A 22,603-nucleotide genomic window follows, 5' to 3' on the forward strand; every position below is an offset into this window, starting at 1 on the left:
GTAGTGTTTTTTGTCGTGATGCAATGTTTACTCATGTGGACCCTAGGAAGAGTAGTTGCTACCTTGGTAGTGACTAATGGGGATCCAGATAGATAGATAGATAGATAGATAGATAGATAGATAAATAAAGCACTCATTCCACATTTGGCAGTTGAGTCTATAGGCTTCTCATTTCAGTTTTGTGTAATGCCCCTTTAATTAACTGCATGGAAAAGATCCCAGCTAACACAGTTACTGTTTGGAAAAAGGAGCTCAGCCACTTTTACTGCCAGGACATTTGACATGAGACACTTTGGACTTTTACTGCAGGACATTTTTACTGCACTACTTCTTCTTCTACTGCAGTCACATACCAGCAGAGGAACAGTACTTCTACTTCTACTGCAGTCACATACCAGCAGAGGAACAGTACTTCTACTTCTACTGCAGTCACATACCAGCAGAGGAACAGTACTTCTACTTCTACTGCAGTCAGATACCAGCAGAGGAACAGTACTTCTACTGGAGGAGAAGTTTGTAGTACTCCTTCCACCACTGCCTGTATTATATTAATTCCTATCTCAGCTAGTCTAATCCCAGTTGGTGAACGTGAAGTAGTTCCTCTCAAAGCCAGAAACCACATGACAAAGGCTTGGAAAGCTGGATACACCACAGTATTATGTATACACTACTATATATCTGCATTACATCTGAGATTTTACTGATCACGTTTAAGCTTTTCCAACACTATTTGCCATGAAAATACCAGCAGAATGAGATCTTCCCATGTATCTGCCAAAATCCACAAAATTCTTAATGAAAAATGAGTCATGAAAATTGCATATTTGTGCCACATCCTGTTATTAGTTTAGTTTTAGTTAACTATAATAATCATGGTATGAGGCTGTTTTCAACATGAGGCCACAACAAGTGTATGTCAGTGTCCATGCCACCCACTGTACAGTGCTGCCATCTTGTGGCCAGACATAAAGTTGTTGGTACAAAAGCACAAAGCCTCCACACGAAGGCACAATGCCGCCACCTAGTGGCTGAACCTTCAAACCAGATCGAATCGAATCTGCTTCTCCTACCTAGAACACACAAATTTGGCTTTGTATCATCTTGTCTAGAATGTTAAGTTTAACCTGCATGCCAGCCTGATTTGTGCTTGTTGAACATTTTATTTCAGATCTATTGGCATTGCCCACCTTTTTTGTTCTTTGCTCTTTTATTCATGTTCTGGTATTTTTTTTTTCTTTTTTTTGTCATTGTCATTTTTGCTTGTTTGCCATTTACTTTTTTCCCCATGTTTTTGAAGGAAATCAAGTTAATTTGCTCAAGTTTCAAAGGGTCAATTCACTAGACATTGCTATGACATTATAATGTGTGAGCGATTATTTTAACAATTAATACCTGGGATTTTCAAATTAAATGTTCAACAAGCACACATGGACGTGACAATCAGGTGTCCTGAATTTTTTTTAAGCTGGATTTTTTTTTTTTTTTTTTGGAATCAGTTCTTTATCACCATGTCCACAAACTGCAGCTGTTGCAGACTGCACTAGAACAGTGTCTTGGAATAAATGCATGGAATAAATGTTCAACTTTGATGTTAACAGTGTCACAGCAAAGATATATTTACTGTCCAGTCCTAAGTTTTCTGGCTGTAAAAAATTAAAACAAAACGTGATACACATGGATCATGGAGGAAATCAAAACAGAGTGAGCAAGACTGAGTCAAACAACAAGCCTAATGTTTCACAATTAACACTTCAGTTATAAACTGAAACATCAACATCAGCAGATACTCGTTTGAAAAGTACAAAATATGAATGTGAACATTTATTTACGTCTGGAAGAGAGCTCAGGGACCCACCCAGTAGTAACAACAAACAAAAAAGGTGTTGACAATAATTCATCAAATGAGAGTAGTAATCACTTCAGTATTAATCCTGATTCTTGTGGCCAGCTGGTCAGAAACTGTCCGTCTTCCGTTCCCTCTGCAGAGGTGAGTCCAGGTATCAAAGTCTGACAAATTCATAAGGCAGTTATTTCTTATATGTATGTGTATATATATGGTTTCTTTTTCTCAGAAATCCTATTATTTGCACTGCTGAAGCCTCTAAAGATGCAAAATCTGGACCCGCCTCTTCCTCCTGCAGCACAAATCAGGGCTCACTTCATGTCTGACACAAAGGATCGTGGTTGGAGTTAAGATAGCTGCACAGCTGGATCAATGGCCATAGCACTCATCAAATACTCAAATTCTACTATTCAGTATTTGTGCGAATGAATAGTGACTAAATCAATATTGATATTCACTCAAGTTCTATACTTGTGTGTTCCGCAAACTAAAATTTCACTTCATGTCATCTGTGGAGGCGGACACACGTGGCAGCCACAACCTGCAGTAATAAGATAATGACTTTGAAAATTTCAAAGCACTCTGGTCAAACGGTCTTTCTGAGCCTCTGATTCACAGTCCTGCAGTTGCATTGCTTTGTGTTGGAGGCTGAGGGGCGAAAATGAGTGAAAAAACATTAAAACAATAAAGAAATGCTCCGAGCGGATGATGTACAGCTCAGAGACCAGACGTCCACATCTGAGCTGTGTGTGTGTGTGTGTGTGTGTGTGTTTCAGAGCTGCCGGGGCATGGCAGACACCTCCTCAAGACACTCGTCATAGGCTTCCTGGTACTCCTCGTGGGGTTTGATCAGAATCACGCAGGTTGGCCTCTTGGAGCCTGCCGATGAACCCAAATCCTGTGCAGAGAAAGACAAATGAATAATTATGCACTTCATATATGCAGCACTTCTCAAGTATTAAGCAAAGTGCTTAACAATGAGAAATTTCACAACAAAGGCAGCAGAACAATAGCAACATTAAAGAACAGTTTCAAGAGCTAAACATATGCACACACACACACAAGATTTCTATTAAAAAAAAAAAAAAAAAAAAAAGCACATTGAAATCCCACAACAAGAAATCCCAGAACAATGTTTTGTTGTGGGATTTCTTGTTACATTTACTATCTTCTATTTGCAGAACAGGGCTGCAAACGTATATTTTCATTGCTGATTAATCAGGTGTTTATTTGGGGGATTAATAATTTCATCTCTAAAATGCTGAAACTGCTGGCAAATGCCAAGTATCACAAGTTCCTGGAGTAGCACAGGAAGTGAGACTGACACGGTTGTAGATGTAAAAACATGGCAGCCAATCAAATAAGAAGAAGCTGACAGATGACAACACGTCATTTACCAACAGGCATCGTGAGGTTCAAACAGCTAAACACTGTCTTACATTGGACCGGAAAATGATGTTCCAGATTTCTCCAGGTTATTATCTGCACTATGTCACACACTGTTTCAGAGGGTGTGTTCTCCACCAGAGGCCATCAGACAGGCCAAGGCTGCTCAGGTTTTGAAGACACGCCTTTACGACATTTCACATATCACTCAGCACCTTAACTGTTATTTATTAGAAGTGGTGATTCCATGGGGCCAAATCAAGTCGGACAGTTGCCGAATCCCAGGACCGGGCGTCGGGTTCTGCCACTTGGTTTCCTGGTTCCATGGTGTCAAGTTTACCCTGTGCCATACCATCTACTATCTGTATTTTTCATTTTTCATATTTATTATTTCATCGGTATATCCTACATTTCTTACATTTCAACACTTAAACACCTCATATTCTTAGGCTACTTCATTGTATATACTTAGCCCTCATTGTCTTTAGAGTATATATTTTGCATATTTAGTCTCTATTGTATATACTTTTAATTTTAATGGTATTTTTTTATTTTTTATTTTTATTTATTTATTTATTTTTATTTTATGTTTTTTATTGATGATGCTGCTGTAACCTGTGAATTTCCCAGTTTGGGATCAATAAAGTATACCTATTTATCTATCTATCTATCTATCTATCTATCTATCTATCTATCTATCTATTTGCTATGCACACAGAGTATATTCATCCTCTTCTTGTCTAGATGTGTAGGAACACAATTATGTACTGCCAGTGACATTTATTTTATTCTCTTTATTTATAATTTTGCTTTGAACAATTGCTGCTTGAAACTTGAAATTTAATGTGTTTTTTCATGTTAAATTAGGTTTCATTGTTTCACTTGTTGCCATTGTTATTGTTTTGGAACACATAAAATTTGCTTTAAATTCAAAACAGCCATCTTGACAGTGATAGCAGATGTTCCTATTGGCTGGCAGTAACGCACAACCCTGAGAGGGTGGGACACAGATCAAATTATTCCTAAAGAAATCATGGACTGAGGCACCATATACTCTCTTTGCAAACTCTTTGTTCTCTCAACAAAAACCAAAGTGAGATTCTCTGAGGGGAGTTGTGGGGTTCTGTCATGACGGGACTCACCACTTTGGACGGAACGTAGGCGTACGGCAGGCTCCTGTCTTCACACATGACGGGCAGGTGGCAGTAGACATCGATAGGCAGCGTGTCGCCTGCCAGCACCACAATACTGCAGACAGACAGAGAACGTGAATGTTAAATAGAATTCCTTGACTATATGATGTTTCCATAATAACAAAATATAGTCACATTTCATATGTATCAACATGTATAAATCATCATTAGTAATATTAGTAATATTGTTGATTTTTTTTTTTTAATATCATCTGTAGCCTATGTGTTCATTTCCTTTTCAATATTTTTTGTTTACACTGTAAAGAATTTATGAATTTTGAACCTATGGAATGTATTTGTTTTGCTTTTGTTTATTTTATTGATTGATGCTTTGGCAACTGTGTTTTTTTTTTTTTTTTCAAACATGCATGCCAATAAAGCAAATTTGAATTTTAGAGAGAGAGAGAGAGAGAGAGAGAGAGAGAGAGAGAGAGAGAGAGAGAGAGAGAGAGAGAGAGATTACTACTATACACACACATCAAAGCCCCTGTAGTGGCCATTTCATTTTAGTCAGACCATTTTTTGAAATTTGATGTCGCTGTATAAAATCACCTCTAGTGACCTCTAGGATGATCACAGCCTCATGAAACTTAACATCCTCAAACTAGAGGACGATTAAAAAAAACAAAACAAAACAAAAAAAAAATCGCAGTAAATCCTAATACCAAATCAAAATACTGGTAGACCCTAAATACTTACCGAATTGGCACCCAAGTATCGTGGTAGTATCAAAGCGGGAGAGAAACATATTGTCTCAGCCCTAATAATTACCACTTGTTTGTGTATTTTTTTTTTTTTTTTTGTAGTTAACATTAACAAGAAACACCAACAGCAAATCCTTAATGTTGGTTTCCTTTGCTGCTTGGAGACTTTCAAAATGAGAGAATATTGGTTAAGACTAAAAATGAAATAAAAGTGGGAAAAAAACACTGCTGAAAAAACGGACCTCTAGAGTCACAATCTTGGTTGTGGCCACACCATCAGAGTCTCTTGATTTGAATTCCCATAATTATTATTATTATTATTATTTAAAGTACAGAATAAACTGAAACTTTAATTATTTTCTTGACTGATGTCTAATATTGATGTCGATTAAAAAGAAATCAACCTGCAAATCATCTTTATTCATAGAGTACAGGCAGCCTTAAGGCTGGGTTCATGAACAGCAGGCATGTTGTTCTGCATGGAAACAGAAGGTGAAGGGACGATGGCATTACACTGTGATTCCACACTGCAAAAACTCAAAATCTTACCAAGATTATTTGTCTTATTTCAAGTCAAAAATGTCTTATTCCTAGTCAAAATATCTCATTACATTTAAAATAAGACATGATCACCTCAGAAGTAACTTGTTTTTAGACAACTGTCTCTTGTTTCAAGTGAAAATTTGCTTGAAACAAGTGAAAATTTGCTTGTTTCATTGGCAAAATTTGTTTCTTGTTTCTAGCTAATTTTCACTTATTTCAAGTGAATTTTCACTTTTTCCACTGGCAAATTTTGCCAATGAAACAAGCAAATTTTCACTTGTTTCAAGTGAATTTTCACTGGAAACAAGTGAAAATTGTCTAAAAACAATTTACTTCTGAGGTGATCATGTCTTATTTTAAGTGTAATGAGATATTTTGACTACAAATAAGACATTTTTGACTTGAAATAAGACAAATAATCTTGGTAAGATTTTGCGTTTTTGCAGTGCATGCTCATGAGGAATTTGAGGAAAAAAACAAACTGGGTGAAAACTTGACTCATGTTCTCTGCAAAGAGGTAATTAATAAAACATGAGCAAAGCAGCACAGCAGCATCACCTATAACCTCTGCACCTGGGGGAGATGGAGGTAAGTCTGTGCTCTCTGCAGACAAACTCACCCTTTCTCTCCTTTGTTGATGAACTTCTGGACCTCCTTCACTCCACGGCGGATCTGCTTCTGCTTGGCAGCTGGAAGGAGAGACAGAATGTTTTAATCTGGAGCCAATTCATCCATATCATGCTCTCTCTTCAGACCTGCACGGCTGCTGGCACTGTTCTGGCACTGTTCCACCAAGATGGTAAGAAAAGAGCAAAATGAGTTCATTTGTAGCATGGACTGCAAACACGGCTGCTTTCTAGAGGTAGGGGGAAAAAATCAAACAAACAAACAAAAAAAACAATTCACTTATGTATCACGATTCTTTTTCATTGATGAATTCACTTAAAGATCACATGAAACTAGATGACCTAATGAATCTGATGGTACCAATCATTTCATGGTTGGTATCAAGGTTTCATGGTTGTTGGTAGGCGGACTAAATACTGCTGCAAAAATAGGCTACATTTTGGCAACTGACATGGCTACTGTCAGCAGGGACCCTTGCCCTCTGACCTCTGCATCGCTGAATGAAAATGGGTTCTCTGGGCAGCCACGGCTCTCCCCTTTGCAGACATGCCCACTTCATGCTAATCCCATGCAGTTTGGGCCACAAACCCTGCAGTCCACATGTGTTCCTGTGGCCTGTTGTAAAATGGTGTGTTTGTGCAGACTGGGGCCTAAAAAGTCTTGGAGTTGCATCAGTTGGCTTTGACTGGAAGATAAGCAGGAAGATAAACATATCCTCTGTATATAAAAACCTAAAAAATTGACAGAAAAAAAAAATCAGTAAACATGAAATAACAGACAACCTGTTTATAGCAATGAAAGAGTGGCTTTCTTAATCAATTAGACAGATACGCTGTTCTAGTGACAAGGAATGAACTGAGCCACAGGGCCACATATCATTAAAAACGTTTTCTGGTCATTCTTCAGTACTGGCCCCTGGTGTATTCATCAGAAACAGCTGAGTCACATCCTGATCAGCTCAGTTTTCTCTCGACTGGACAGCGAGGGAGCCTCAGCGCCATTCAAACACCTCAACTTGACCTAAAAACCTTTATCTTCTGATTCCACTACACCCACTTTCCAATTACATACACCCAACACTCAGCGTAACAAAAAGATATTACTTCACCAAAATGTCGCACTTTCAAGCTCGTCTGCAGCAGCAACTACTGTTGAAAATGTGACTTGAGTAAGTAAAACTCTGTCATCTGCCATCACCACCAATGTTGGGGCCCCCCAAGGTTGCGTGAGCTCAGCTTTACTTTTTACTCTTTATACTGACGATTGTCGCTCAAACACACCAAATCAATATATCTTAAAATACTCTGATGATACGGCCTTAATATCTCTTTTAAGCAGCACAGGCAACCCTGAGCTGCACCAACAAGGTGTGAAAAAACTGGTTGAGTGGTGCGATAATAATGCTCTTGAAATGAATACAAAGAAGACAAAGGAAGTGATTTTTGGTCCCCTATCTGGCTCTCATGGAGCCCATCTGGTTATCCATAATGAGGAGATAAAGCAGGTACTCTCATATAAATATTTGGGTGTAGTTTTTGACAATTTGCTCGCTTAGAAAGACCATATTGAATCTGTCATCAAGAAGACAAAACAAAAAGTCTATTTTCTCCGCCGCCTCAGGTCTGTTGGAGCGAGCAAACGGATTCTCCTTTTATTTTTTACTTCCGTTACTATGAGCGTTTTTACAGTATTGCAATACAACATGGTACAAGTGTTTGTCTGTTAAGTTAAAATCAAAACTGTTCCATCAAATTCAAATTTGCTCTAAGATTGTGGGTCAGCCACTTGTGGAACTTTATGAGTCAGCCCACCACAATAATATGTTGAGGCTGGCTAACAGCATTGTGTTGAACCCCAACCACGTCCTGACCAGTGAATATAAATTATTAGCATCAAACCGAAGATACAGAGTTCCACAGTTTCATAAGATCAGACTGAAGCACTCTTTTGTGCATCAGTCACTCCTAAAACTGAACACAGAGCTTGATCCTCGATCTGAGGGTTATTGTTCTTCAGTCACTATGTGTTCTTTTTTTTTTTTTTTTTTTGTATAATGCTGATTGTAAAATGTCGTGTTAAATGTTTGTGTCATGTTAAATGTTTGTAAATGGAGCTACCAAGGTGCAAGACAAATTTCAGACTCGTGTCTGACAATAAAAGTAAAGTAGTAGTAGTAGTAGTTATGGAAGAAAGAGGGACGCTTGATGAACAGGTTGTATACCGAATCAACCGGAAAAAGACAATAATTCACAATAAAAGTCGCCATATTTTGCTATTTTGTATGCATTCGACCGACATGCTAAAACATTTGAATGCCTCATTTTTTTGAATGGAGGCTGGTGTGCAGGTCTCCACACACACGACACGGCTGGATGAAGTACTGCCACGAGTCGGGCGGGCAAGCAGCTAAACGGCAGTCACCGCTGTCTGCCACGCCAACAGATGAAACGTACATGAATCTATATAATATATATTTGATTCCCTAATATTATTGATTTTAGCTGTTCACCCTTTTTGACGCATTTGTAGAGCTTCTTGCTGAGCTTCCGTGTGGCCAGAGGCTGTGCGATGGGGTTGATGTTGGCTATCAGCTCCTGGTAAGTCTTCTCGATCCCCGCGGCGGCCTCTTCACCTTCCGCCGCTCCCTTCTCCTTCTTCGTCTTCGTCATTCCTAATCGGATAGCTCGATGAAACGAATTAATCGATATTAATAAGGTGTCTTGTGCTATGTTGCTAGCTAACCGGACAACATGCCTTGACTGAAAAAAAAATCTACACGTGCTTCCACTACTTGTTTTTCTGTGTTTACCGTGAGATCGGAGAACCAGTTAGTGCGCCACCTAGTGCACTGGAGGTGATTGGCACGGTCGATTTTAATGTAAAGGGCCATGCCACCTACTTTACTGCAGAATGCACTGTGTTTCATGGTACTTGATGTGATCAGAAATGAAAAACACATGAATATGACACGAAGATCGTGGTCGTTCTTTAAAAATAACACTACATAAATAAATTTGTTTCATTTTTTTTTTTTTTTAAATCCGATATTTGATATTAGACAAATAGCATGAAATTGCATTGTTGGAGCAGCAAAAAGCAACAGGATGAAGCAAATATGTTACTATTGCTATTTAACTGTTTATTTAACCAATTAACTGTGCAATAGTTTATTGACAGCAATTCAACAGTGCAATATCCCTGCATATATATGGTGTATATTTTCCACATATAATCAATTTCTTTTTTGCAGCAATAGTATTTATTAATTAGAAATATATGAAAATATGAGTTACAGAATGTATGAGTTTAAAATAACAGCAGTGGAACATACTCAGGCAAGACAAAATATAAACAATATGCAAATATATCAAAAAATATGAAACACATGCACTATTAAATAAACTATAGACACAAAACAAAGATATATGCAATTTGCTGAGAATCTGAAGAAAACAAAAGAATATGCAACATGTACAGTTATTCACATCATGCAGGTCTACAGGTATTTACAGTAGACATACACACTGCTGACATGCCTTTCAAAAATAATAATATAAGACAAATAATATTATCAACTGGTCATTCATTCAGCAACTCCAGGCAGAGGAACCATAAAGCAGAAAAAGTGACAATACATAAGGCTTATGGACATTTCTGTCTGGGACTCCTTTAGGTTTTCTCTGATGGGGGGCACGATCAAATGTCAGTCTGACTTCAGCAGCAGTTACAGAGCACGCCAACAGCTGGTATGCGCTCGACATATAAAAATAAGATGCTGTATGTGCAACGATGCAAAGTGTTCCCATTGTTCATAGGTAAAGTTATTCACCTCCAGAACGGCCAGCTGTGTAACCTGGGCTTAAACAAATCAGGCTGTGGTTAGTGTTGATGTTCTCATTAAGATTACAAACAAGTTAGACTGAAGTTACTCTTGTAGTATGGCATCACCTCCAGCATGAAAGCAGATGTTTACATGGTTGATCTAAAGTGTTAAAGCCTTGCAGGGTTAGATCTGCCTTGTGTCTTCTTCATGCCAAATCCTGGCCCATAATGAGTAAATACAGTGTTCAGCGATGGTCATGTCCATGCCTTTTGGAGCCGGGCTGGAGAACCAAGGAAGGGAAGGATTGTTTGGGGTGTGGAGAGAGGAACCAGGAAGCAGAGAGAGAGGATGTTTGGTATCTGTGAAGGGAAAACAGTGATTCCTATTTTGTACATTTGAAGTCCCCATGAAATGACCTCACTTGACTTCTACTTCCAGTAAAACAGAGGATCTGAAATGGTGACATCCTGCTCTAGTGGGTGTGAATTAAAATTTCAACCAATAAAACTTGAACAAAACGCTAAACATTATCTCTTATCTGCCTCATCCCTTCAAATAAAATTGTTTCTCTCCCAAACTGATGTCCTGTTGCTTTGCACTAGAGAGTGATCCTTCTGGCACCATCTCCCGCCCAGACATCCTCTTTCAACAGGAAATACATCAAATAAAAAAAGTAAGAGTCCAATGCATGGGATCTTTAAGTCATGACTGACAGAAAAGAACTGAAAATAAATTGAGAGCAAAAGCTGCAACTGCAGCATTGCTGGCCACCGACCAGTGTTTTCCTTTTTGCAATGCACTGCTGTTTTGACTTCTAATTTGCATTTAGAAGGGGGATTTTTGCTTGTGGATTTCAATGGAAAGGATTTTTGGGTTTCTCGTGGACATTTGAGTTTCATATGGACATTTTTAAAAGACATTTAAAGTTGAATTAAATGGGAAGTTGACAGAATAGATTTTAATAAATCTGTTTATTGGAAGCAATACTTTTTGGCTATTCAGTTTTTGGGAATAAATGTATAATTTAGTATTATATCAAACACTGACAATAAGAAATAACAGTTGCATCCTGAACTCCTGGTAACTAGGCTTCGGAAAAAAGCTGATTAGCCGATTTTCCACTGTCGTGTCACTGCGAGTGAGGGCTATCTTCCAGCCAGATGGTCTTAATGACCCGCCGCCTCAAACCACCAGAGCAAAAAGCATTCACATTTCCACTGTTGTGCTGATGGCCCCACAGTCTGGCTCAATAACCCGCCCATCACATGCCACCTCAGTGTAAACATCACACATCCCGTCCATGCACGCCAGTGGGAAGCGGGAACACAGCGGTTAAAGACTGCATACCTGCCACCAACTAACTACTGCAGAATGGAATGTTTTAACTGCCTTGTACTGACACATCAGTTTTTTCAGTTTTTGGCGGACCTGTCCCGTTGTGCGCTGGATCCTCACTGCTGCCAGCTCTCTCACTATATATCACATAACATCCTCTTTTCAGCAAATACCTTCAGTTTGATGTTGGCCATTATTCTCTGCCCAGACAATGAGCAGAGCCCTGATGTTCTTGTTTCACCATTTTTTTTCCACTGTTATTTTTCTTCTACAAAAGTGAGCTGCTACATTAACACCTGTACTTATCAGCTGCACCGTCTCCCCACCCAAAGCCAGGTAAGCCCTTAACTCCGCCTCAAACATCGGTTAGCCCTGTGTGGCCCAAAGGGATTTGCTGGGCCATTAGCACCTGGAAACTGGCCCCGACAGCCCCACTGAGGTGCCAGCAAAGACCGGACAATGGTTGTTATTTAATGTTAATGTTAATGTTAGTTGTTAACCCTTTATCGGGCAAGTGACTATTTTTGGTAATTTCAAAAATTTTACATATCACGCCCATCCCCTGTCTCAATTAGTTCAATAATCATTTGGTCTTCACCCAGCCAATCAGCAAAGATTGCTCTACATCCCAGGTCACATGATTGTGGCATTTGACCAATCTCATTGGCCTTGATTTTCTATGGGAAAATGAAATTTTTTTGAAAATTTTTATAAAAGTAATAAAGTCATGTCATGTTCACTAATAACAGTCTAGGGTTGTTTTTTTGAATTTCAAAGTATTTCAATGAGTGCCCTATAAAGGGTTAAGTATTAATTTATTTTGACTGATTGTTAGAGTAGTTCAGCTAATTATCTATTACTCTTTCTTTCTTTCTTTCTTTCTTTCTTTCTTTCTTTCTTTCTTCATTTTATTCACTGGGTAAAGGGTAGAGGTTCACCCCTCTCTTGCCCGGCTGCTGTCTAAATCAGGCAAACTCCCTCGATTGCTTCATTACAGTAAAAGTCCATCAGCATCCTAATACCTCTTGTGGAAGATGTGAGATCAACTTAACGGATGATGTCCCCCAGCATTGTGGGCAGTTGCCTGTACTTCATCTCTCGGGACATCTGGCACCACACGCAGGGTGAACAGCAGGTGGCGCACACACAGTCTGTACACATGCTGCCCTGGACACACACCAGACAGAGTTAAAGAGGTGGCAAATCAGTTAGACTGCGCATGTTTTGCAATTTTAAAAAAAATCCACAGTTATCAAGCTTAAACCAGTTGTTTCTTCGTTCCTGTAAAAATTTGACATTGTGAAGACATTATCGTTCCTGTATATAATTGTTACTGTAATTACTTTCATCTAGGAGGTTATGTTTTCACTCTGATATTCTGTTAGCTCTGTCTGTGAGCAATGTATCCTCCAAACTCCTGGAATTAATGAGATTTTGGGGGGCAAGCAGATTTAGATTGCCCATAACTATGAACCTAACAAAAATAGAGGGAATGTTTTGAATGAACAATGAATAATTTTATGTTACCACTGTGAGTAGTAATCCTGTAATTAATGCAGTACCGATGTGACTGTCATATTTTCTGTTCGCTTGAAATTTGAGGAATCATTTTTTTACTTCCCCTGTTGTAAATCCTGTACGTACTTCCATCACACCCGACCAATCACAGCCCCTGAATGCTCAATGCTCACCATGTGACCAAACCAAAACTGAGATGAAGATGCTCTGATAAACATGACACAATGAAGCAATGAGCAAAAAAAGAATAGATCAGCCCAATGTTAGAGAGGACAAGATTGATTTTTTTTCCCCTTTTTTTATTTCAGTGCGGATCACTGTCTGTCATTTTAGAAACCATGAATTTAAACTAAATGACAGAAAACCAGCACAGAAACTGGGCAAAGTTTGTCTTCAGATTGTAGTTCTGCTCCTAAGTAAGAAAATACAGAGTGTAGGAGCCAAACTGTGTATTTAGCCCGTGTTTTTTTTTTTTTTTTTAATATTTGTTTAGACTGCATGGTTTGACGTTATTTACTTGTTCATGTACTTGTATGGTGGGACAGAGACAAAGATTCTGTGGACTGTCACATCACATCACATCAGGTAGAAGTTGCTTTAGTTCTTCCAGGACAACTGCTTGTCAGTCTTTTTTTTTTTTTTTTTTTTTTTTTTTTTTGGTTTTCATTAATAAACAGTATAAAATGCACCTGGACCTCGGTATGGATTTGTATGAATGCATCACAGTTAAAAGCCAACTTAGCTTCTGTGCTGCTTTTTTTCATCGATAGTAGCCGCTACACATTGACAATTCTTTATGATGTCAGTGTAAAGGTCCTCTTTTGTAAATGAGGACCTTGTAAGAGCAGTGACTTTGAGAAACACTGCATTGAAAAAATGACAAAGGGGCCACCCACCAGGGCCAGCAGATGCCCAGGACCGCCCGGGCCACGCAGCGAGACAGCCCCGGGGGCAGCCAAGAACCCACAGAGCACTGCAGTGCAGCCACAAGTCGGACCATCAACACTGCAAGCTACAAAAATTCTATTTTGTAGAAAGACAGCAAAGTAGTGATGGGTCATTCGCGAACGAGTCGATTCTTTTGAACGGCTCTTTCAAGTGAACGACTGAACCGGCTCTTTGAAATGAACGAGCCAGTTCCCAATTTCTTTGTTTTTTGCTTTAATTCATAGTCATAAAGCATGGGACTGCAGTGTTATTTCAGAGCTGCCTTTTTTTATTTTTAGTTTTTTACACTTTATTGTTTATAGAAAGTAAGCTAAATCAAGGAGCTGATCTCCTGGTGTACAACATTAGTATTATTACTGTGAGTTTTCAATCCAAAATGTTCTTAAAATTTGCACTGATATTGTTCTATTCTAATATTTGAAGTTGAAATCTTGTTTAGCTTTATAAAAGTATTGGATAGTATTACATATTTTTATAATCTCCTTTTAACTGCCAAATTGTAATTTGTTGTTTGTTTTTGTTTTAATTTTATTATTTTGTTAAGCCAATTAGTTAAACTGATTTAAATTAATAATTGACATGTGGGGCTTATTGTTGAATTGTATTTTTTGATTTATGAGGGAATTTCTTAATTGTTATGTTTTGTTGCACGGGGGACTTATTTTGATACGACACCTTCCTGTCTTGCACATGTGCGCTATGCATTGGCTTTGGATGCAATTGAGACGGACGACTACTAAGCCAATGTTGTTCTGATATGTTTAGCGGTCAATGGTTTGGTGGCAGCCTATAGGTTTTATTTAAGTTTGAAGGAAATTTGCTCATTTTTGAGACTTAAGTTTTGTTTATCTCTGGAAGAAGAAAGTTTGAAGATTCTCTGGACTTATTCCTTCACGGGCATGCAGCTATTGAGGTAATGTTGCTAGCCATCAATATTATTAGTTATTTTATTGTAATTTTATTTGATATGTTTTTGTATAATTATCCGTCAATTTGTATTTATGTTGTGTATGTATTTATAGTTCGACGGTGACTTGGTGACGTGATGACAAGTGATGGAATAAAGGTCATCTGTATGAAGAACAGTGGCGTGATTTATGATCCGGAGGGAGTGAAACTCCTTGTTTTCTCATTTGATACGCGTTATCATGAATTTCTAAAGAAAGACTAAAATTTGCACTACATATTGAAAGGTTTGTTCTTGTTCTATTTTGCACTAAAAGTAAAAGCTGTTTTACATGGGAATTCATTGGACCCTGCTTAGCTTTTTTAGGTATTGCATAGATAACATTAACTCAAGGTTTATTTACACACACACACACACACACACACACCTATTCAATACAAAGGGTAAATCCAAAAGTGATCTTATTGTCAAAGCAGAGGGATGTGGCGCCGTGCCACCCTGTGGAATGTTTACAAATGTCCACACAGACCATTGCCAAATGAAATGATCATTATTTCAGGATAATTCGAACTCAGATATCCCACCAATAGAATATGGGATGTCTAAGTTTGAATGATTCTGATCGAAATATTAACCCACACCTTCTTAGCATCCAGTACAGTCTGATACCACCCTGTTAGTCTCATGTGGAATGTTTAGGTCTTAATGGGTTAAAAATAAATAAATATAAAAATGAGCCAGTCTTTTGAACGGCTCTTTGAAAGGAACGGATCCTAAATATCCGGCTCCCTTCAAAGAGCCAGAAATCCCATCTCTATAACAAAGTCTCCCCAGGATCAAAAAGCAATGTGTTTATTTCTTCTGAGATTAAACATAAGATGTTCTGAGAGTAAGTGTGATGAAGGCTCTTTTAACACACATTTTTCCTATTGGACAGCGATGGAATGTGTCAGTGCCACGTTTTGTGTCACTGAGGCGTGAACAAAGCAGTTTTATGAAAGAGCAGTAACATGACTTAACACAAACGGAGGAAAAAAGTCTGCGTTTGGAGTTAGTTGAATTAACATGCTTGCTAATGCTAGCTTGGTAGCTAATTTGCCAGCTAGTTTCCTATCCTTAACCCTAACATACCCTAACCCAGGGGCGGATCTAGACAAATATTCATGGGGTGGCAAGAGGGTGGCATGGAGACTTTAAGGGGTGGCAGAAATATATATGCTAATTTAATACCAAACGATCCCATATATCAATATTTGCTTGGAAAACCCCCAAATGAGGATATTTTAACTCAAAAACATTCCATTATTGTGGTACATGAGTAAAGCATTGAATAGAAAACCAAAAGGTGGCATTAGAAATATATATTTTGATTTATTTATTTATTTATCAACCCCTTAAATAGTAGGAGTGTCATCTTTTGCTGAATTTACTTGCACTCGGACATTTGAGTCTCGTAACAGCGAGTTTCCGAACAGCCACAATTAAAAAATAAATAAATAAACTGTCTGAAATTGGGGTGGCAACTAGGGTGGCAAGGCATTTTTCTAGGGGGGCAGCTGCCACCCCCTGCCACCCCCTAGAACCGCCTATGCCCTAACCCTAACCTTAACCTCACTTTAACCAAGTGTTTTAGCTAACATTAGCTAATGAACTAAGAAGCTAAGGTTAATTTAGCTAATGACTAGCTAACAAGCTAATGTCCACACATGCACAAACGTTACACTTGGCCTTACTTTGATGCCGTAGCGTTGGCGCATGGACAGTCTCATGGACATGGTGACAGGCGGGATGCAGCCAAAGATGTCCAGCAGGGGGAGGCAGAGACACTGGCCGTACGTCCTGGTGGTTTTGCAGGCGAAACAAGGACAGCACCAGAAGGCCAAACAGCCTTCAGCATGAGGAAACATGCACAAATATGTGATGAGGACAAGAAAAATGAAGGCAGACAGAGAGTACCAGTTTGTCTTCCGCTCTCGCCTGTAGCTGGCCCACAGTGTCACATGACCGCTTTCACCTGGGATGCCAAATGAATGCACTGAACAGTGATTTTCTATCTTCACTGTAATATCGGCAAAATGTGTAAACACATTTCTGCTAATCTTTTCCCAGAACGAGCAGTAGAGCTGCAATATCATTTTCCCTCCCTTTTATCCTTGGTTTCCACTCATTCCACTACGATATGAAAATGAACTTTCAGAGACTTCAAACTTTCTTCACACCAAGACTCCATCACTGTAATAAAGTCCTCCATATTGTCCTAAAAGCAGCAGCACTGTTGTGTTTCAATGAGTTTTTGAGGGCTGAGTGAAAAAAAACTCTCCCTTCTCCACCAGGGAAAATAGTCCCCGGGCAACGTTGTGTGGTTTCTGTATGTTGAGGACTTTGTTAGCTACAAAAGCAGAGCATTATAAGGTAGCCAAAAATTCACATTTTGATGAGATGTTGTGAAATCTTTAGTAGGCCTGCATGATTTGTAAAATGGTTTGTTGACATGGAAAATGTGGGGCAACTGTAGTGAAGGGGCCGAATACTCAAAATCACTGGTATGATCCTTTAAGAACTCATATAAAATACAAGGTCTGTTTGATGATGCTGACCAGCTTGATTTGCTAGTTTGCAGAAGATGACAGGAGGAGTTATGATAACCTTGAGTTTTGACAGTTGTCTCAATGCTCATCTAATGTGGATTCAAATTTGTTCGCTTATAATATATTCTTCTCTTGAGACTTTGCGCATCTGCAACTGACCCCGTTTCCCCTTGAGGATCAGTAAAGTACTTTTGATTCTGATGTTGAAAAGATATGATATTTGATTTGATCCACATTGCCCAGCCCTACCAGATACCCATAATCCCCCAGGCAGGCTCCTCGTCATACCAAACCACAGAGTTGTGTACCATCTCCATGAGAGCAGGAACTCACAGTCAGCCTTGTCGTTGCAGCAGCTGCAGATCCCAGACGCCCAGTCGTCAATCTCACTGGAGACTGGCAGAGGCCGAGGCCGAGTGACCACCATGGAGCTCATTGTGAGGGCTTCAAAGCAAAAAGGAGCAGAACATGTCAGACATGTTGTGGACCATGTATACTCAAAGTGATGGGACGTCTTAATGCGGTATCAAATAATCTGTGACTTTCATTAACATCTGATAGTAAGAAGGACAGGTTTGAGGGTAGAGCGTGGATACCCAGCCTGAGCCTGTTGGGACCCATTGGGTTGAGTCAGGTTGGGACAAAAATTTTGAAATCATATCCAGGTTCGAGTCGGGTTGGGTCATGTCTACGTTATTTTAGTGACAAATGATGGACCTGCTGTTTGTTCGAGGCAACTTCCTGTGTAGCTCTGGAGTTTACGTGATGACGTAACCTAGCAATGGAGGACAAGCAAAATCTGAGGCTGAGGTCGGGTTCAGACACAAATAAAGAATGCCTGGCGGGTTGAGGTCAGGCTCGGTTACTGTGCTCCCATATGCTGCCCTAGCAGAGGGACACAGAGGAGGAGGAGGACGCTACAACGGCATGTTGGTGCCATTGTAGGCAGAAAATATTCTGAAAAAAACCCTCAGAATTTCCAAGATTGAAATCATAAATTTATGAGAAAAACGCACAAATTTAGCAGAAAAAAACCTCAAGAATTGGCGGCAGACACTGCAGTGTGTGGCTGATCCGACCTCACAAAGCCGAGCCATGTGCTTCCTTGGTCAAAAAGTAAATGAAACTATTTATCTAAGTTTTTTTTTCTAAGTATTTACCTATTATGGTCAGATGCTTCAGCTTGATGTGTCTTTTAATATACAATGCTGATGTGGCTCATGTTCTTTTTCAGACCTGTCCAGCACATTTTTCACAATAATCTGAGATTTTTCTTTTGGAATCTGTACAGATTAGCTCATAAAACTCATTCAGATATTCGTATGGACAGGCCTCAGCAGTGCCGGTAGCAGTGTTGTATGAATTGCACAAGCCAACTTGCCAGTTGCTGTAAATCTTTGGCCATAGATGCTCAAAACAGTGCGTAAGTGTGAGTGTGTTTGATGAACGCTAGTCATTTAACGCATTCATGTGTATGTCGTGTTTGTTTCTGTTTCAGGTCATTTTTGTGAAGTCCTTTGAGAAGTGTTTGGGATGAAGAGCTGCATTAATAAATCAACTTGAACTTGGCAGTCTAACCCTCTCTGACATATAAGAGCTGGAAACTGAATCTATTGACCACTATAGATAGTTCATCAAAACAAAATCCTGTGATGGGAATGTTTGGTACACTACATTACACACCCCTAACTTTGAACTATTGAATGTTTCAACTCAAATCTTTTTTCTTGATTAGGGGCAAATGGGTCTGAAACAACATGTAGATTAAAAGAAACCAAATTTTTGTTCAGTTCAGATAAAAATGAATATTATCATTATCATATCAATATAAAATGAATATTGCTCATATAAACAGACATGTTGAATACACAAAACTTGGTATTTGTTAAAGATCCACTGGAAAGATTTTTTTTTGTTTGTTTTTATAGTTAGCTGGTACAAAACCTGTAGGAGAGAGAAGCTCAATCTATAATTACTACATTCTCTTCATACCAGTGTGTTTCTCTCTTTGAGGAACTAACATCCAGAGTTGCAGCTGGCTGGCTGCTGTCTGACAGGCTATGAGGCATTAGCTAACTATGCATACTGTTGACCAATCAGAGCACTCACTCATGAAAACCCCTGGCTACATGTGACATCAGTAACTAAACTGGAATTCTAAATCTGTTTGACTCTGACAAGCAGAAGGACAGTTTTTAGAAGAGTGTTAAGTCAAATTTCCACAAAAAAAAAGCATACACTACAGTAACTTTACTGTAATAAGTACTTTGATCAATTATTATAATTACTATTAGCCTAAGGCTGGTTCTTACAAATCCATGTTCTTTTCAAGAGCTCCCAGCTCTCAGATAATGGTGGCATCCATACTTTAGGAGGGGACTCATTTATTTCTTCACTGGAAAGAAATTATTTATTTATGTACGACAAAACAATATTAATCTTAGCACAAAAAGTAAGGAAATTTGTGCAGCAGAGCTGAGTATGTGGGTTGCACCCATGAAAAATTTGCCAGATCTTCTCTGCCAATGCCTAACAGCTGATTTTGCTGATTGGCAGGTGCCCTGTGAGCATGGGCCCTGCTACAGTGGTCAGTAGGTGTCTGCTCCAAGAATCAGCATGCATCTGGATAGGGCCCGTATGATAGGGCAACTTCAAGCTGGTGTTCCGCAAAACCAAGTTGTGGCATTACTTGGAGTGAGCCCTAGTACCATCTCCAAAGTGAAGGCCAAGTTCCACATAACAGGGGACGTCAGAGACAGGCCGCGAAGTGGGCGTCCCAAGAAGACGACACCCCAAGAAGAGCGTTTCCTCACCCTGTCAGCACTTAGGTACCGTAGGCTGTCTTCTACAGATTTGTAGTCAAGGTTTGCAGGACAATATGGCCGACGGCTCAGACAATCTGGAACAGACTGCACACAGCCAATCTCTGGTCTCATAGGGCTGCCAGGAGGCCTGCCATGACTGCCCTTCACCGTCAGGCCCGTTTGCGCTGGTGTCAGCAACACGTGCCCTGGAACCTGAACATGTGGAGGAACGCTATGTTCAGCGATGAGTCCAGATTCTGCCTATGGCATTTGGATCATAGGGTCAAAGTGTGGAGAAGACGCGGAGAACGCTATGCTGATTGCTGTGCCGATAGAGTAACACCTTTTGGTGGAGGCAGTGTGGTGGTGTGGGGCGACATCTCCCTCACTGGAAAAACGAGGCTTGTCATCATTGGAGGCAATCTCAATGCATAGAGATATCGAGATGAGATTCTGCAACCAGTGTGTATGGTTCTTCCACAGGCTACTGAGGCTCCTGTTTGTTAAATGAATAAATTGTTAAACTGCCAATATGTCTTGTTTCTTCAGACTTCAATGATCCAATCCACCAAACACCAAACAAGAGTCAGTGGCAGAATCAGCTGTTAGGCACTGGCAGAGAAGATATGGCAAATTCTTCATGGGTGCAACCCACATCCTCAGCTCTGCTGCTCATCCCACAAATGCATGTTCCTTAGAAATGTGGCACCATTTAAGAGGGAAACAAACAGGCTTTCCAATGGTATGATATTTATTGCCAAGAAGCATTGTTACAACAAAGAAATGATCTACCAAACACAAATTTCCTTACTTTTTGTACAATGACAGGGCCTGTCATCATACAAGGATACAAGGAAGTTTATTGGTCATTATACAACAGATTGTATAATGAAATTAAAATGTGGTTCCCTCTTGATTGATTGTTTAAAAAAAAATTATTAAACATGGAGGAGTTCAGATGGTGCATTTAGTAGTCTCACAGCCTGAGGGAAGAAGCTGCTCTGTAGTCTGGTTGTACGGCAGCGGATACTTCTGTATCTTTTGCCTGATGGCAGCAGGGTGAACAGGCTGTGGCTGGGGTGGGTGTTGTCTTTAAGGATCTTTATGGCTCTGTGCAGGCACCTCACCTCATCATATATACATTAGGAAAACACTGGTAAGACTGGTAGTTGTGTAGTTTTGTTTTCATTAGTTTTTGTTTTAATGTTGTTTTTATTTTTTCTTTTCAGTTCAGTTTACTTTCACTTTAGTTTCCAGAGCAGGTTTGCTAGTATCCACGATGGACCACTGTTTGGGGAAAAAAAAATGGAGCCAGGGAAGGGAGGGCCTTAATATTCCAAGAAAAAATCAGATTTTAAAGTCATAAATTTATGAGAAAAAAAAAATCAACACTTCAGGGATTATAGTCATAAATTAATGAGGAAAAAAAGTCAGGGAATTTGCTGTGTATCACGCCTGTAGCTGATGACCTCATCAAATTCTACTTTGCAGTGGGATTTAATAAAAAGGAATTCCTGATGTTTTTAGCCCATTACTAAATCCCATAGTATAAGAAACATATTTTTTTCCCCAGTTCTCATAAATTTGTGATTTTTTTCTTCATAAATGTACCATTTTGATCTCAGAATTTTTCAGTTTTTTCTCATACATTTGTGAGTTTTTCCCCTGAATTTATAACTTTAATCTTGAAAATTCTGAGTTTTTTTTCTTGGAATACAACTTGTCAACTGTTCATTTTGCTATCAGTATAACTTATATGATAGCAAGACTAGCAAGAGAAAACCTCTCATTACAGCCTATCTACAGCCCTCTTCTAAAACCGCTTTTACTTAATAACAAAATGTGTGTGTGGTCAGATTGGTCTGCCACCTAAAAGGACACATCAGCTGACGACACAACACTGCTATCTGAAATCATTTGTAAACTGCTGATAATTCATCTCTTGAGTGACTGTATGCTGATAAAAACACAAGCATAAGGTCTTACCTGTGTGTCTGTGATGAAAAGATAGTGACCCTTAAAGACACACGGTCTCAGACGCTGATTTTTCTAACTGGCAATCAGTGTTTTGCCAGAGGAACATGGCTTCCTGTGACCTGCCGAACCTGTCAGTCCTGCTGGGAGTCTGCTTCCTCCCTGACCTGCACTGACTCACACACACACACACACACCCACACAGACACACAGACACACAGACACACACACACACACACACACTGAGAGACACTCATTTACTATCAAATGCTGATGAAACTGATCTTAGTTACTATGGCAACTTGTAGTAGTAATAGTTTAAGCTGATTATTGTCATTCTTTTTGCTAAACTTTATTAAATAAATGTTTGCTGTGCGCAACGATGACTTATATTTTAAAATATGGTTATA

General features: G+C 39.2%; 2 protein-coding genes across 2 annotated transcripts; both read right to left on the reverse strand.

Annotated features, from left to right (window-relative positions):
- Positions 1–1,443: 1,443 nt before the first annotated feature.
- On the reverse strand, positions 1,444–9,100 carry nhp2 (NHP2 ribonucleoprotein homolog (yeast)). Its single transcript, XM_030069598.1, has 4 exons — positions 8,806–9,100; positions 6,289–6,358; positions 4,372–4,477; positions 1,444–2,741 (listed from the first exon to the last, which is right to left on the reverse strand). The coding sequence occupies exons 1-4, from the start codon at positions 8,963–8,965 to the stop codon at positions 2,616–2,618; spliced, it is 462 nt and encodes a 153-aa protein (XP_029925458.1). The 5' UTR covers positions 8,966–9,100; the 3' UTR covers positions 1,444–2,615.
- Positions 9,101–9,593: 493 nt separating this feature from the next.
- Positions 9,594–22,342, reverse strand: LOC115371531 (cornifelin homolog B-like). The gene is made up of 5 exons (XM_030068961.1): positions 22,206–22,342; positions 17,749–17,859; positions 16,561–16,715; positions 12,477–12,621; positions 9,594–10,478 (listed from the first exon to the last, which is right to left on the reverse strand). The coding sequence occupies exons 2-4, from the start codon at positions 17,849–17,851 to the stop codon at positions 12,502–12,504; spliced, it is 378 nt and encodes a 125-aa protein (XP_029924821.1). The 5' UTR covers positions 17,852–17,859; positions 22,206–22,342; the 3' UTR covers positions 9,594–10,478; positions 12,477–12,501.
- Positions 22,343–22,603: the final 261 nt, after the last annotated feature.

The sequence above is a fragment of the Myripristis murdjan genome, chromosome 14 (genome assembly GCF_902150065.1).
Source record: "Myripristis murdjan chromosome 14, fMyrMur1.1, whole genome shotgun sequence".
In the NCBI taxonomy this organism is placed as follows: Eukaryota; Metazoa; Chordata; class Actinopteri; order Holocentriformes; family Holocentridae; genus Myripristis; species Myripristis murdjan.

Bases quoted from the DNA above. Each gene is read 5' to 3' on its own strand.
- nhp2 (XM_030069598.1), bottom strand. From the start codon at position 8,965: ATGACGAAGACGAAGAAGGAGAAGGGAGCGGCGGAAGGTGAAGAGGCC. The intron at 6,359-8,805 runs GTGAACAGCTAA...CTCTCCTTCCAG, and splicing joins CTACAAATGCGTCAAAAAGG to CTGCCAAGCAGAAGCAGATC. The intron at 2,742-4,371 runs GTGAGTCCCGTC...TTCTCTGCACAG, and splicing joins CCTACGTTCCGTCCAAAGTG to GATTTGGGTTCATCGGCAGG.
- LOC115371531 (XM_030068961.1), bottom strand. From the start codon at position 17,851: ATGAGCTCCATGGTGGTCACTCGGCCTCGGCCTCTGCCAGTCTCCAGT. The intron at 16,716-17,748 runs GTGAGTTCCTGC...CTCATGCTGAAG, and splicing joins CTGCAACGACAAGGCTGACT to GCTGTTTGGCCTTCTGGTGC. The intron at 12,622-16,560 runs GTAAGGCCAAGT...GTGTGTGTCCAG, and splicing joins GCCAACGCTACGGCATCAAA to GGCAGCATGTGTACAGACTG.